Raw genomic sequence first — 15,292 nt, 5'->3', positions numbered from 1 at the left:
TCTTTTTTTCCATGCTTTTCTTGTTTTTTGTTGTTGTTTTTTTGCACAAGAACTGAACTTGTGTATCCGAGTACGTTTGCCCCTGGTGCTATTCTTTGTTCTCTGCAAAAGGGAGCGTCAGCAGCCACCACAATTGAAGACCCGCTCGCTCCCTCCTCCTGTTGGCCAGCAGGCTGGATCACATGAGCGCGGCCAGCCTTTATAAACTCTGCGCTGCAGTCGCCTCAGCCTTGCGCACCGACTGCACGGCAGTGGGTACCACAAAACCCACTGAGACGATCTGAGCTTGTTGCTTTTTTTTTCCTCTGTTGTCTTTTTTTTTTTTGCGTGTAAAATGTCGGGTGTCCCACTCACGAGGGTTCTGGTGGCGGTGTGCGTGTGCAGCGCAATGGTCCACGGCGTGCCGAAGAATAAAAGACAAAGTCACCAGTATCAGGTGTATCCTGATTACCACCACGCAGACGTTGTCAGTGAAGGTTTGTGCGTGAATTTTTCACTCAATCTCAGCAACTTTTTGCCATGAGTTTTATTATTAGGTTCATTTTTTTTATTTTTAGAAATGACGTTTATTCATCACAGTTTTTGTTTGATAGTGTTTTATTTCCATGTGTACTGCTATTATTTCCATAGCCTGCCTTTAAAACTATTGTAATCCTCACATTGAATTGAGGATTGTCAAAAATATAGATTTTTGACAGTAGTTTGACAGGACAGAGTGTTTATTACTGTATTATGGCTTTAGTTTTGCAGTATACTGAGACTATCGCCATTAGGGAGCCTGTAAAAAAAACTGTTTAAGCATTTCTTCAATATCCTTGATTTTCAGTTTAAGGTCCATTTACGAGCAAGCTGTTGAGCAACTTTTCACGAGTAAGACAAATCAGTGTCCAAAAAACAATAACTGTGACTTATAAGTACAACATTTTACACCATCCTTTCCACAACTGACACATTTCTGCACAAGTGCAACACGCATTAGCTAAAATCTGTGCACTACTATTAGAGCGCTAAATGTTCACTTGTAGGAATTTAGAATGTCGTTGTCACACAATTTTGCCTCACAAGAAACACGGGCTTGCCCCATTAGGGTACCAAAGTTGTCTTATTGGGATACATGCTCAAACAAGCTGTTAGACTCTTTATTCGATATCCTTGCTATCCTGCTTCAGGTCCATGCACTAATGCACGATTTATCCTATTGTGAGACAATTCAGCGCATTAGAATGACTCGAGTGTACTAGTAGTGCGACTGCGTCTTACAACTACATTTTTTTCTGCACATCAACTATATAGTACAAGTATATGTTACTCGTGAGCCAAACCTACTAGCGGATAATTTGGTGCTACTATTAGAGTCCTGGAGGGTACTAGTGTGAGACACCACCTATGAAATGGGCCTAGTGGTGTTACTAGTGCAAACAAAAACAAAACAAAAACATCAAGACATGGTTGATCTACCAATGCACTAAACTTTCCCAGTAGTTTAGACAAAGAGCGTACTGTTACATGGACCTTAAGTTGAATATCAAATATCAAATAAATGCCTTTTATCTGGATGTTAATGTAAGCAACAGCTCTCAGTATGATGTGCAAGTGCAATATTTTGTGCCAAGATTCCCTCAAATCTCAAACAAGCGGGAAACTACAACCACAAAAATGAACACGTATATATGAATCAGTTTCTTATAGTGAGGTCACCTATATGACGTGACCTGTAGATGTTTTTATGATCTCTCCAGCAGTTGGCTGCGAGGAAAACGGTCGCTCATTCAGAGTGAACGAGCAGTGGGAGAAAACTTACCGGGGCAGCACGCTGCTGTGCACCTGCAATGGAGCGCAAGGCATCAAATGTAAAACTAAGCCGGAAGGTAAGTGAGTTTTTTTACTTTACATTCATTATAATGGGAAAATTCAAGTACTCTCCTGTATATAGTATTTGGCTTTGTCAAGCAAGCAGTTCATTAAACTAGAGTGCATATTAATGCAAGAGAAATTAGTTCACAGGCAGCACTTCTGAGTACTATTTTGTTATGATGTTGTGCTTCCTTTTGACTTTTATTAGTGGAGGAGTCTTGTTATGATAAGCACAATGACCGGACATACCGGGTTGGTGAAACATATGAGAGACCAAAGGACGGAATGATGTGGGACTGCACTTGCATCGGATCTGGTCGGGGCAAGATCAGCTGTACCATCGCAAGTGAGTTACCTAAAATATGCTTTAGAGTTTTACGTGATCAACACTGACGTTCTTGTACAGAAAATGTATTTGCTTTGTATTAGCTTTATCTAACTTGTGCATACAGGGAACCCTGTTTATTTTGGGGGATACATTCCAGATCTACCCAAATATTTCAACTTAACGACACTTTTTAGAGTGCAACATACCGCGATCGCTGAGATGATCATATAACATCACTTTGAGAAAATGAAATGAAACTTATTAAGAGAGGTGAATAGAGTATATTTATATTCCAAAATGTTCAACCGAACCATACATTTTATCTAACGAAAGTCTAAATGCAAACATACAAAGTGAAATGCCATAGATGGGCGAACTGAAATTAACAGATGTTATATAAAGCTTTCAACAATGGCTACTAGCATAAACACAGACAAACAGGGCACACAGCATAAGGGTGCACATTTAAACATACAAATATTCAACCAAACCATAGAATTAAATTTAGCAAAAGGTCGCTAATGCTAACATATAATATGACACACCAGAGAGAGGCTGATGGACATTAGCATAGATCCATCCATCCATTTTCTATATTGTTCAAACTCAACTCAACTGCATTTATGGAGCACTTTAAAACAACTACTGCTGTATACAAAGTGCTGCACATGGAGCAAATATCATATATTCAACAATAAACAATAAAACAATAAATTAACACCGGAGACAGTAGAAAGTGTAAAAATAGTAAAACTAAGATCAAGTCTGAGTCATGCTGAGTCAAACGCCAAAGAATCCAAATGAGTTTTGAGACGAGTTTTAAAGATGGGCAGCGAGGGGGCTTCCCGAATGTTCAGTGGGAGGTCATTCCAAAGAGAGGGACCAGCAACGACAAAGGCTCGGTCCCCTCTGATCCTCTGCTTAGTTCTTGTTACCTCTAATAATGTCTGGTCCGCAGACCTGAGGCACTGGTCAGATGTGTAGTGGTGGAGGAGCTCAGAGAGGTTAGGTGGAGCGAAGCTATTTAAATATTTGAAAACAAATAAGATCTTAAAAAGATCTCGAGAATGTATAGCAAACTGATAAAGTTCGCTAGAGCTGGAGTATATCCCAGCTGACAAAAGGCGGCGTACACCATGGACTGGTCGCCAGTCAATCACAGGGCAAATACAGAGATGGACAACCATTAACAACAACACTAAGGGGGAACTGTTCCCCTGTAGTGACCTATTAGAAAACTTCAAAGAGCATCAACACATTCAAGCAGAGCGACAGCATTTCTCACAGGCAAATATTCTCCCTCCTAGTTGAATGAACCTTATCACATTGTCATTCGCAGATCGTTGCCATGAAGGCGGCAGGTCTTACAAAATCGGGGATACCTGGCAGAGGCCTCATGATACTGCTGACTACATGCTGGAGTGTGTGTGTCTTGGAAATGGCAAAGGAGAGTGGACCTGCAAGCCTGTGGGTGGGTAATGTTTACTAAATGGACATGTTTTGACTGGTTGGGATAGGCCAGAATGCAAAGTCAATGAAACCACATTCACAAACTCAAAGACCACCTTGTGTTTAATATTGCTGTAAATATTTAACGAGCCAGTCAAACAAAGAGTGTGACAGCACACGTGTCCTCTTTGCTCATCTCGAAATCATCTTCATGGATTTCATAGCCAAGTCTCTCAAGCCTAAAATATGGGTTTCACTAAATAGAGAGATTTCAACATTTATCCAATATCCATGTGTCCAGCTTGAGGCCCATGATCTGTTACCCTCTTTGTACTCACTTGTGAAACAATTCAGTGCACTTGTGGAACCACTCTGTCTCAATGCTTTTTTTTTTTTTTTTTTTTTGCACTACAGTATGACATTACTGCACACAAAGTGGAAGAAACTTTGGTGTATTGTGTAGAACATTTTACTAGTGAGGCAAAACTGTGCACTAGTTGATGTTTGCACACCGCTAGTATTACCAGTGAAGTGCTAGATGTGAACTAGTAGAATTTTATTATGTCACGAGTAGCACCAGTAGCACACAGTTGTCAACTAGTCCATTGTTTTGCCTCTCATGTAGTTTCCGAGCATGCCAGAGGTGTAGTACTAATGAGGACAAAGCACGTACACTAGTACATGGACATTAGAGTGGATACCAAAGATCAAATGAACGGCTTCTCATAGTAGTAAGGAAATTCAGCACACTAGTAGAACAACTTGGATGCAGTTAAACAACTGTGTCTCACTTCCAGGACTGTATGACATTTATGCACACTTTGACATCCTATTAGGACAACTACAAGTTAGTGAAGCAAAACTGGGCACTAGTTATGTCTGCACACTATTAACCCCATTCCTAACCTCTTAACCAGTAGAATTTTATGTCATCACTATGTCTAGTAACTTACAATTTTCAAGTCGTGTTTCATTTTGCCTCATGAAAAAAATTTAGTTGTCCATCTAGTACGTATGCCAAAGTTGTCTTTATAGTGAGGACAAAGTTCATGCTGAATATCCATGGCATCCATCATAAGGTCCATGAATTCGGACAGTACACCCTTTGGCCTGACTTGTAAGACAATTCAGCACAGGGATAGATCGTCTAGGCGCACTTGTAAAACTGTGCCTTACTAGTAACATTTGTCCACGGCTGCCTTTCACAACTATATGACATTCCTGTACACTAGTAAGACTACTTTGGTGACAAGTAGTGAGGCAACGGATACAAGTGGCCGAAATGAGTTTTCTCCTCAGGGTGTCCGGGCTTTCCCTTAGCGATAAGGTGAGAAGCTGTGTCATCCGGGAGGGGTTCAGAGTCGAGCCGCTTCTCCTCCACGGCGAGAGGAGCCAGATGAGGTGGCTCGGGCATCTGATTAGGATGCCTCCTGGAGGCCTCCCTGGTGAGGTGTTCTGGGCATGTCCCATCAGCAGTAGGCCCCGGGGATGACCCAGGACCCACTGGAGAGACTATGTCTCCCAGCTGGCCTGGGAACGCCTCGGGATTCCCCGGGAAGAGCTGGAAGAAGTGGCTGGGGAGAGGGAAGTGTGGGCTTCCCTGCTAAAGCCGCTGCACCCACGACCTGACCCCAGATAAGCAGTAGAAAATGGATGGATGGATGGATTAAGATTAAGATTAAGATTAAGATATGGATGGATGGATGGATGGATGGATGGATGGATGGATGGATGGATGGATGGATGGATAGTGAGGCAACTACAGTCATTCTATATTTTGGTGTTTCTAGTAGTAGTAGGGTCCAGGAGTCTACTAGTGCATGACACATGCCTACTGGTTGAGCCTAGTGTTACTAGTAAGCTTTAATTGCATACAACTTGGCCAAAAGTGCATACTGAATTGTCTTATTTGTGAGGACAAAGAGTGCACTCGTACGTGGACCTCAAACTAGAGATCCAGGATATCAAATAAATGCTGAAACAGTTTTCCATACATGCTTACTTTTCTACCCAGCTGAGCGTTGCTACGACAACAATGCTGCCTCGTCGTATGTGGTGGGGGAGACGTGGGAGAAACCCTACCAAGGCTGGATGATGCTGGACTGTACTTGCCTGGGCGAGGGAAATGGCCGTATCACATGCACCTCTAGGAGTAAGCTGATACACACAGTTTGGTCATATTTTCGTAGCCGGTTCTGACTCCTCTGGTTCCCCGCCCAGACCGTTGCAATGACCAGGACACCAGAATGTCCTACCGCATTGGAGACACGTGGTCCAAGAATGACGCCAGTGGGCACACGCTGCAATGCTTGTGTTTGGGAAACGGTCGAGGAGAGTGGAAGTGTGAGCGACACAATGCAGGCCAAGGTGAGAAAGGAAACACAACACTCTTCACTTCGACACCCGCGTGACCCGCCGTTGACACTTACCTTTGCTTTGATTTTTAACTGTCACAGGTTCGGTGGTGGTGAGCCCCCTCCATCCTCAGCTGCAGACGGAGCCTCCCATTGAAGGAACCTGCCGCACCGACTCTGGAGCCACCTACTACGACGGACAGCGTTGGATCAGAAGCCAGGGCAGCAAACAGATGCTTTGTACTTGTCTGGGCAATGGAGTCAGCTGTCAGGAGTGGGGTGAGTGCAAAAGACAAGCTTCTCTACTTCATTTGGGGTTCGATGAAACTTTTTAAGACAAATCTTTGGTAGGCTGTGCTTTGTTATTCCATTCACCAATTGACAAAGCGTTAGGTGCAACTGCAGAGTTTGTACGTTGTCTGGAAATGCTCCAGGTGGAAAAAGTAATCACACTATTTACTTAAGTACCTTTGTAAGGGGAAAGGTCCTTGAGTGAAATAACTCTGGTAAAACGAGAAATATTGACTCAACTCTACTACTTTACTTGAGTAAAGGTTTCAAAGTATGGACTGAAATGTAATGTTGCATGATGTTTTGGGCATTAAAGTAAAGTGATCCTATAGCTTTGCTAATGTTGAAAACTGACATTAGCAACCTAAAAAGCGGCTGCCATCCTTGTGCTATTAAAAAAAAAAAAATGAATGAGCACTTCAAACACTCTAAAATCAATCACCAATAATTTCCCATTTGCATTAGTTAAGTTGAGTTTTTAGTGCAAGTGTCAGCGTTCTAAACATCTTGGTAATTGTGACCGGACCCATTGACGTCTCAGAATTTTGATCTGTGCGAGCAATAATTAATGGACAGAACTGCAACCCCAAAAACAAAATTTCTCCGGAGCACATCATACAATTTTTCTGAACCTGTTGTGCCGTCATTAATGCACCCTGGTTCACGGGATATCTCAGTGAATCAATGCAAATAACAGCTGCGGTGGACTTAGCCTCTCTTTATTTACATTGCTTCTCTGACTTGACATCTGTTTTTCATTGTGTTATTGTCTACACAAGCTTACTTCGTCAAAGTAAGCAGTAAAAAGGACAGATGTAGAGATGGGAGTAAAGGGAAAAAGTCTTCAGAAAAATAAAAATGAATTCCAGGTATCTGAACAATCAACTTAAAAGGGAAGTCAAGTCAAAATAGTCTTGAGCATAAGATATTCTATGCACCCCAACTAGAGTCGACAGGGCATTCTTATTAAAATCCATCCGTATTTAGCCATTTCAGGGAGTGGCCATTTTGTCGCTTGCTGCTGACGGAATATCACATCACAGTAACTCAAGTGACAATGACCAATCAGGGCTTACCTTGTGAACATCACATGACCAAACTCAGAAAACAGGTGAATCATTTTCAGCTGACAGTCAGTGGCAAAATAGCCACCCCATGAGATGGCTAAAAACGGGTAAGTTACTTGCCATCACTAGGATGCTCCCAGCTTTTACGAATTGAAGACTGGAAAATTTGAATGGGAGAAAAATAATAGCTTCCAGATTTCAAAACCATCAATTAACAGCAAATTGAAATTGTTGATTTGTCCAGAGGCCCGAAATCAGGTCTACAATGGCAACTCCAATGGCCAGCCCTGCGTATTCCCATTTGTTTTCATGGGGAAGACCTACTACTCCTGCACCACGGACGGACGCACGGATGGCCAACTGTGGTGTTCGACCACCTCAGACTATGAGCAAGACCAGCAGTACTCTTTCTGTACTGAGAAGAATGGTAAGAAGAATGAAAGATGCCATTCACAATTATGTTTTGACTAATTTTTAGGTGTTTAAGTTGATAATCACGTAGGCTGTGTAGACAAAACTCACACAAACAGGTTTTTCCATTTTGGTCTGTAGGTCTGTTGCATATTCTTGGCTCAGGGCAATGTTTACAATCTTCATGTAAAATGAATAGTATTTAAGGTAGCATTGTTTCATCCACATCATTACCAGCCATTGTGGCCACACGAGGAGGCAACTCCAACGGCGCCCTTTGCCACTTCCCCTACCTGTACAGCGGCCGCAACTACACCGACTGCACATCTGATGGCCGTCGTGACAGCATGAAGTGGTGCGGAACCACGTACAACTATGATGCCGATCAACACTTTGGATTCTGCCCCATGGCTGGTGAGTGTGTGAGGTCCACTTTTAAGAATAATGATTGACAAAATTGAATACAAACTTGCATGCAAGGAGAAGTGTCTGTTAATTTATTCGGATGCGTGGTCACTGGTCATATGTACATTTATGATCAGGCAGTTATCATCGGCCATCCTGAAAAAATAGTCCTTTGAATTGACTTAAAGGGGAGGGCAGGTCAAATTTTTTCTTTACAATAATATGCTCTATGTTCTGGGTCAGGTTTTCAGCATCAAAGTGTTGAACGTCATTTTGGTCTATTAAGTAGAGCGCTGTTAGTACGGCTTGTGCTGCTCAACGTCCTGAATTAGGGATTGAACGTTATTTCAGGACAACGTTGTATTTTTGACGTCGATAGCAACCATCTGTGATGCCCAAACACAGCCTGGAAAACAGGATGAGTCAAGTCTCATTACGCTGCAACACGCTGCAGAGAACAACTCCAAAATAAAAGCATACTTCGGCATTAATGTCCATAGACTATTTGTTGAGGTATAGTTTATTTTTAAGTTGGCCTCCTTACCGCATTGGAGGCGTGTTACTGTCATGCGTAACATGCACAATTGCTACTGCAGTTAGCTTGAATTCTTCCCGACATTGTACACATAATGCTCTTTTTTGAACCAAGGTACTACTTTAGGACCCATTTTAGCCCAACTTGACTTCTCTTGTCTCTGTATATCGATTACGCATGATTAAAATGTGGTGAAGTGACATTTTTTTTAATTTTATTTTTCCTTTCTCGGAAATTACATCAGTTTACCACATTTGACTCATATGCAACCAATGTACATTTTCAAATTCCTGCCGCCAACACTTGCGAAATACACCCATCCATCAATTATCAGCTGTCTTCGGTCAGTAGGCGGAGTACATCCTGCACTGGTTACCAGCCAGTCCCAGGGCACACAGAAACGAACAACCATTTGTGCTCACAATCACACCAAAGGACAATTTAGAGTGCTCAACCAACTACCATGCACAAGAAATTCAGGAATTTCTCGAATGTAAGCCATTTCACCCAAAGTGTATGATTCAATCCAATACATAAAAATGTCATTTTCATGTGTTTCAATTTGCCTAAAGTGGCCAGGATAGAGCCAAAAAGTTACATTTGACATAAACAGAATATTATTGGTTTATTTTAAGAGTTGGAAGTCACTCAATTGTGAAGTTTCATTGCATTTGGATTAACACAGCTAAAATGCTTCAAAAACAGAGATAAAGATAGTCACAAATAGTCAACATAGAGCCCAGAGGCTTAATTCTTTAGGCAATTTGTAGACAATAAAGCTGGGTGAACTCCACTAACTGACGTGGAGTCAGTTTTTGTGTTATTTAGTGTTTGGCATACACTACATTGGACTAACCTGTACTCAAACAGAAACAAATCAATACCCACGCGCCTGTGTGCGTACTATGGAAACACAGAGAGTACTTTTTGTTCTTATTTGTGATGCCTTCCCATAGCCCATGAGGAGGTGTGCACAACTAACGACGGTGTCATGCACCGCGTTGGTGACAAATGGGACAAACGGCATGACGTCATGGGCCACATGATGGAGTGCACGTGCCTCGGCAATGGTCGCGGGGAATGGAATTGTATCGCTCACTCACAGCTGCGAGGTGAGATGCCGCAAGATGTCACGAAGCACGCGAGTTATGTCACCTGTCAACAGCGCGTGTTACTCTCTGACCTTTGTGTGTCCAGATCAGTGTATTGTGGAGGGCTTGACCTATGATGTCAACCAGGAGTTCTCCAAGCGCCATGATGAGGGCTACATGATGAACTGCACCTGCTATGGGCAGGGACGCGGACGATGGAAGTGCGATGCTATTGGTATGCTCTTGGCCTTGGTGGAACAAAATAAATTAGTCTCAAGTCTCAAAGTCTCTGTAACGTGAAAATAAATGACTTCTGAATTTGACACATCAGATAAAAGAGTGTTGTGAACAACTCTGCCAAATTTGAATGGTTAAAAAAAAAATCGTCCATGCCAAGTATATAAAATGAGGCTTCAAAATATGGAAAATGAAGCCATTGCCTTTGCACTCAAACGCACAGCATCTATTTCACTGATAAATACATGCTAAGGCTTGTATTTCTTATGCCAACACATCCTTACATGTTCGGGCTGTGAAAATCTATCCACTTAAATCCTCCAGTGGTTAGAAATATATACCACGTGACGAGCGGCATTAGCCACTGGCTAGCTCATGAGCAAACAAGCTTCGGTGCTCCTTTGTGGTGTCACTTCCTCACTTGGGGATTTAAATGACAACAACAATCCCTTCTGTTAATAATGGCAACCCGGAAAGATGCATTTTTAGGCCGCAAGCATAGTGAGCTAACTAGCTAACTGCATACAGAAGCGGTAGAAATGTACCTAATAGCAATAACTAACTTGCAATTGCAAAGGATAACCGCTGATGAGGACAAAGGTACTCAAGTTCTGACATAGTGGGGGGCCTGAGCCAAATTGTTTCACTGGACGCCAGTTTCGAGACACGCCTGACAAATCACGAAAACTGTTTATTGCGCTATATACACAATCCAGTAGTACATATTTCTCAGTCTTTGCATATGTTTGTCAGCAATTATTTTCCAACATGTAAAATGTGCTTTGAAACAAATCTCTGAATTCACTTTTCAGGGTTTTAATGGCTTGGTTGATTTGAACTTCTATCTGTATTGTGACTAAATTTGCGTCGAATCACAACAGAGGTCATAATCCAAAGATTCAGGTTAAACATACAAATTGTTCAAAAAGAAATACGTTTTCAGTAAAAGGGTACTGTAATGTCATTATGGGAAAATCTGCCCTCTCAAACTAACTTAACGCGCAGCCATTAATGTTTAAACTTGAAGCAACAAAAGTGAACATCCATAAGTCAAATTGTCCAAATTGGGTGCAATTAGTAAAAAAGAAATTCACTCTTGGTGTCATGTGACTTGTTTTCAAGGTCTCAGCTGTGAATGCTGAGCAGGTGTGTAAAATTTGTTGTTTGCTCTTAGACTCCAAATGTGTTATTTCATTGAAATGTATGCTGTTATTTGGCTAGTTAAACAACTGCAAGCACGTCATTGTTGTCTCCTACAACAGATCAGTGTCAGGAACCCCAGACAAGGGCCTTCTATCAAATTGGAGAGTCATGGGACAAAGTCATCCATGGCATCCACTATCGCTGTTATTGCTACGGCAATGGGATTGGAGAAATGAGGTGTGAACCCCAGCAGAATTACCAAGGTGGGAAACATTTATTCTACTACATATTCTACTCCTCATGATCATTCTCACCCATTGCTTAAAATTAAAAAAGGACTTGTACAATGTCAAACTTTATACTGTAGCTCTCATTCTCAAGTCCCACCAGACCAAAATATTTTTGTAGAGGTCTGACCAGCACCAATGAAAGAGAGAGAGAGATGCCAATAAAGGTGGGCGGATAAATAGCGGTGAGCATAGTACTCAGGTGTTATGCCACACTGTGAACTGGTGCTTTGGTTGTGCCAAAGTGTCACAGAAGCCATCTTTCACCCACACCAAACCACAGCTGCAGTACTGTAACACCATCATGTTAACGTACTGGATGTCGCCTCCAGCTTCTTCTTTCTCTCATCGAGTCTCGCTGCAACTTTCCAGGTGGCCACAGGCCAGTCCAAGTCATCATCACGGAGGCGGGTAAACAGCCAGACTCGCACCCCATCCAGTGGAACCCGCCCTCATCTGTTCAGATCACGCAATACATCCTCAAGTGGAAGATTGTGAGTCACAATAGCGACTCACTGTCTCACTGATACTCATGATTTGTATATTCATTGTCTTTTTACTCTGCTCCCTTATTGGTTTCAGTACTACATTAGGGTAGCCAGCCATCCATTTTCTATTAGCGCTTGTCTTCGTTGGGGTTGTTTGAAATGGACCCGATCCTAGCTGATATTTAGCCAAAGGTGGGGTTTACCCGGGACGAGTCGCCAGCCAAACGCAGGGCACATACGAGGATAGACAAACAACCATTCACACTCACATTCACACCTTGAAAGTATTTATTTTACCTAAAAAGCTTGTCTTTGGGTTGCGGGATGCTTTCTACTACTTTATCATATTACTGCACGCAAGAAGGATAACGGGCGGCTGGTTGGTCCAGTGGTTGGTACGTCAATTTCACAGTGCAGAGGTCATGGGTTTGATCCTGGCTCTGGCCTTCCTGTGTGGAGTTTGCATGTTCTCCCTGTGCCTGCGTGGGTTTTCTCTGGGTGTTCTGGTTTCCTCCCACATTCCAAAAACATGCATGGCAGGTTAATGGAACCCTCTAAATTGTCCCTAGGTGCAAGTGTGAGCGCGGATGGTTGTTGGTCTGTGTGTGCCCTGCGATTGTCTGGCAACCGGTTCAGGGTGTCCCCTGCTAACTGCCCGAAGACAGCTGGGATAGGTTCCAGCATGCCCTGCGTCCCTTGTGAGGATAAAATGGATCAGTAAATGGATGGATAGAAGGATAACTTTGGCATACAACTAAAACAACTGCAGGTTACTAGTTTGACAAAACTGTGCATGAGTTAACATCCACATGGTCGTAGTCCTGCTATTGAAGCAACATAACTTTAACTTGTTAACCTGTTCACCTCTTTCAAAAGTGGTCGTCATTCTTCTCACCTTTGTTGTTTGTAGAAAAATTCTCGCAGCCCCTGGAGGGAGGTGGTTGTTCCCGGTCACCTCAACTCCTACACCATCTCCGGTCTGCGTCCGGGGGTCACCTATGAGGGTCAGCTGATCAGCATTTTGCGCTACGGACAGCGGGAGGTCACGCGTTTCGATTTCACCACCACCCATGGTTCTTGTGAGTAAACCTACACGTTTCCAAATCATCTCCGCCCTGTGAAAAACATGTGTGTCCATTTTTGTCATTGTTAAAAGTCTGTGATGTGCGAAACACGGACACCCCATTTACATGAAATATTTTTTTATAAAAATGGCAAAAATGGCCATGTGTGTTTTTTACTCAACGGCAATGAAATGTTGTCTTGCCATCAACTCACACCCGCACATTCGACTACAATAGCTATGTCAAAAATGCTGCCTTTGCTAGTTGAAATGAGGTAGATCATCCGAGGATGAGTTACAGTTCTCAATTCATTTAGCCAAAGATAACCCAAATATTAGAAGTCAGAATTTCTTACATCTGTAAACGTCCTCTAAAATAACCAACACCCTTGTTAGATAAATATCTTCCTGACAATGTTGATCAAACCTGAGCATTTTTGTTCTTTTTAATTAAAGAGCCATTAGATTGTCCCTCATGAGTATTGATTTGGTATCAAAGATATCTAACTTAACTCATACCAATACACATTCAGCACTTGAATAGAATGATTAAGTTGCACTTGTGGAATGACTATGTCTGACAAATAATGGTTTTTTTTGGGGGGGTTTTTCCACTAGTAGTGCCACTTTGACCCATTAATACATGAACCATATTTAGTAAACTAGTAGGTCTGTGTCACAGACTAGTAGCGCCTAGGATCCTGGTTGCCCAGAAATGTAAACTAGTGGACAATTTTACATCACCAGTAATACGTACTGTAGTAGTTCTACAAGTAGATCAAAGTTGTCCGACCTGAGTTCAGAAAGTAGTGGAGGGCAGCAATGGACAATTAGTAGTTGCAAAAAAACTAGTAAGATACAGTCATCCTACCAGTGTGCTAAATTGTCTTACTAGTGAGGACAAAGAACATACTCGTAAATGGATAGCAAGGATATTGCATAAACGCTTCAAACCACTTTTCATATGGACAGTTTTCTAGGGACGCCTGATGAACCTCATGGGTGATTATTTATCTACTTTCAACTTTCCATGTCCATGAACCGTACGGTTACATAACTAAACGATATCTCTTCTCCTCTCAAGTGGAAACCTCTGAGGGAGAGACGAACAAGCCTCCGCCGCTGGTTGACACCTCCGAATCTGTGACGGAAATCACTTCAAACAGCTTCGTCGTGTCCTGGACTTCGGCCTCGGCCACCATCTCTGGTTTCAGAGTGGAGTATGAGCTCAGTGAGGAGGGCGCACCGCGGCAAGTCTTGGGTAAATACAGAGAAAGGTGTTGCGCAAGTGTAGACCCAAAATGCAGGAGTGTTCATCCCGTAACCTTTACGTTATCTGTTTCAGACCTTCCTGGAACGTCCACTTCAGTCACCATTGGTAACCTTCTGCCAGGGCGCAGATATAACGTCAATGTCTATGAGGTTCCCGATGACGGAGATGCCACCCTCATCCTGTCAACATCCCAGACGACAGGTGAAAACGAGCGCTGGACAGCGCAACCATTAAAACCAGTGTCTTTTCTAATTTGATTTGCCTGGTTTAGAATATTTTTTTCTCCATAAGAAATCATGAAAACAAAAATAAATGATTCCCAGGGTCTGAGCCCTGCCTTCCACAGTGAAAAAGCCCTCTTTAAAAAGGTTTATAATTACCTATAGATGCCACAAGTTGGCGGCAAAGCACTACTTTGTCATTCATTCACATTCCCCCAAATTCCCACTTTTTTTTCCATTATTCCCTGACACTACCAAATTAATGTAACGTTTTACCTTCTACACTTCTTGACTGATTCAAACCATTCCATCTTAAAACTCTTCATCATCAACAAAATAAATTACAACTACAAATTTCCAAATGTTCTGGATAGAAGACCCCAAAAGAGACATTTAAGAGTCAAATTCTGGTTTCACATTGGTCTGCTCCTGTACATACTGCAACTTAACTATTATTAGTTACTGTAAAAACACTATACCTTAACTTTGACAACACGTGTCGGTGCTCGTGTCTCACGGTCTTTCTTTTGGAATAAGTCTTTGAAATAAAAAATAATCCAATGTTGCCGCCTTTTTCCCCCAGCTCCTGACACTCCCGCTCAGCACGCTATCGATGATGTCGGGGAGACGTCGATCCGCATTAGATGGTCCAGGCCTCAAGCTCCTATTACTGGTAATCAACTTTTGGTTTTATGTGCCGTAAGCGGTAGATGATGTCTAATAAATTGCCAGAAAGTTGGGGGAAATGTTCCGCAGGAATTATGGGAATGTTTGGGAAATCAACATGAAATCAAG

General features: G+C 42.4%; 1 protein-coding gene across 4 annotated transcripts in view; it reads left to right on the top strand.

Moving 5' to 3' along the window:
- Positions 1–221: 221 nt before the first annotated feature.
- fn1b (fibronectin 1b) overlaps positions 222–15,292 on the top strand; it is a 46,418-nt gene continuing 31,347 nt past the window's right edge. For 2 of the 4 annotated variants that reach the window (XM_019886678.1, XM_019886675.1), the window contains exons 1-17: positions 222–476; positions 1,743–1,868; positions 2,063–2,200; positions 3,522–3,653; positions 5,646–5,783; positions 5,852–5,998; positions 6,088–6,264; positions 7,588–7,770; positions 7,992–8,168; positions 9,651–9,806; positions 9,892–10,020; positions 11,285–11,428; positions 11,825–11,946; positions 12,851–13,019; positions 14,088–14,264; positions 14,349–14,477; positions 15,081–15,170. In XM_019886678.1, the coding sequence (XP_019742237.1) occupies positions 335–476; positions 1,743–1,868; positions 2,063–2,200; positions 3,522–3,653; positions 5,646–5,783; positions 5,852–5,998; positions 6,088–6,264; positions 7,588–7,770; positions 7,992–8,168; positions 9,651–9,806; positions 9,892–10,020; positions 11,285–11,428; positions 11,825–11,946; positions 12,851–13,019; positions 14,088–14,264; positions 14,349–14,477; positions 15,081–15,170 (2,476 nt within the window). In that variant the 5' untranslated portion in view covers positions 222–334. Of the gene's footprint in view, positions 477–1,742; positions 1,869–2,062; positions 2,201–3,521; positions 3,654–5,645; positions 5,784–5,851; positions 5,999–6,087; positions 6,265–7,587; positions 7,771–7,988; positions 8,169–9,650; positions 9,807–9,891; positions 10,021–11,284; positions 11,429–11,824; positions 11,947–12,850; positions 13,020–14,087; positions 14,265–14,348; positions 14,478–15,080; positions 15,171–15,292 lie in introns of all 4 variants that reach the window. The other 2 variants (XM_019886676.1, XM_019886674.1) reach the window with 1 other exon arrangement.

Source organism: Hippocampus comes, unplaced genomic scaffold (assembly GCF_001891065.2).
Source record: "Hippocampus comes isolate QL1 unplaced genomic scaffold, H_comes_QL1_v1.1 scaffold261, whole genome shotgun sequence".
NCBI classification, from domain to species: Eukaryota; Metazoa; Chordata; class Actinopteri; order Syngnathiformes; family Syngnathidae; genus Hippocampus; species Hippocampus comes.
This window is presented reverse-complemented; position numbering and strand designations above follow the sequence as displayed.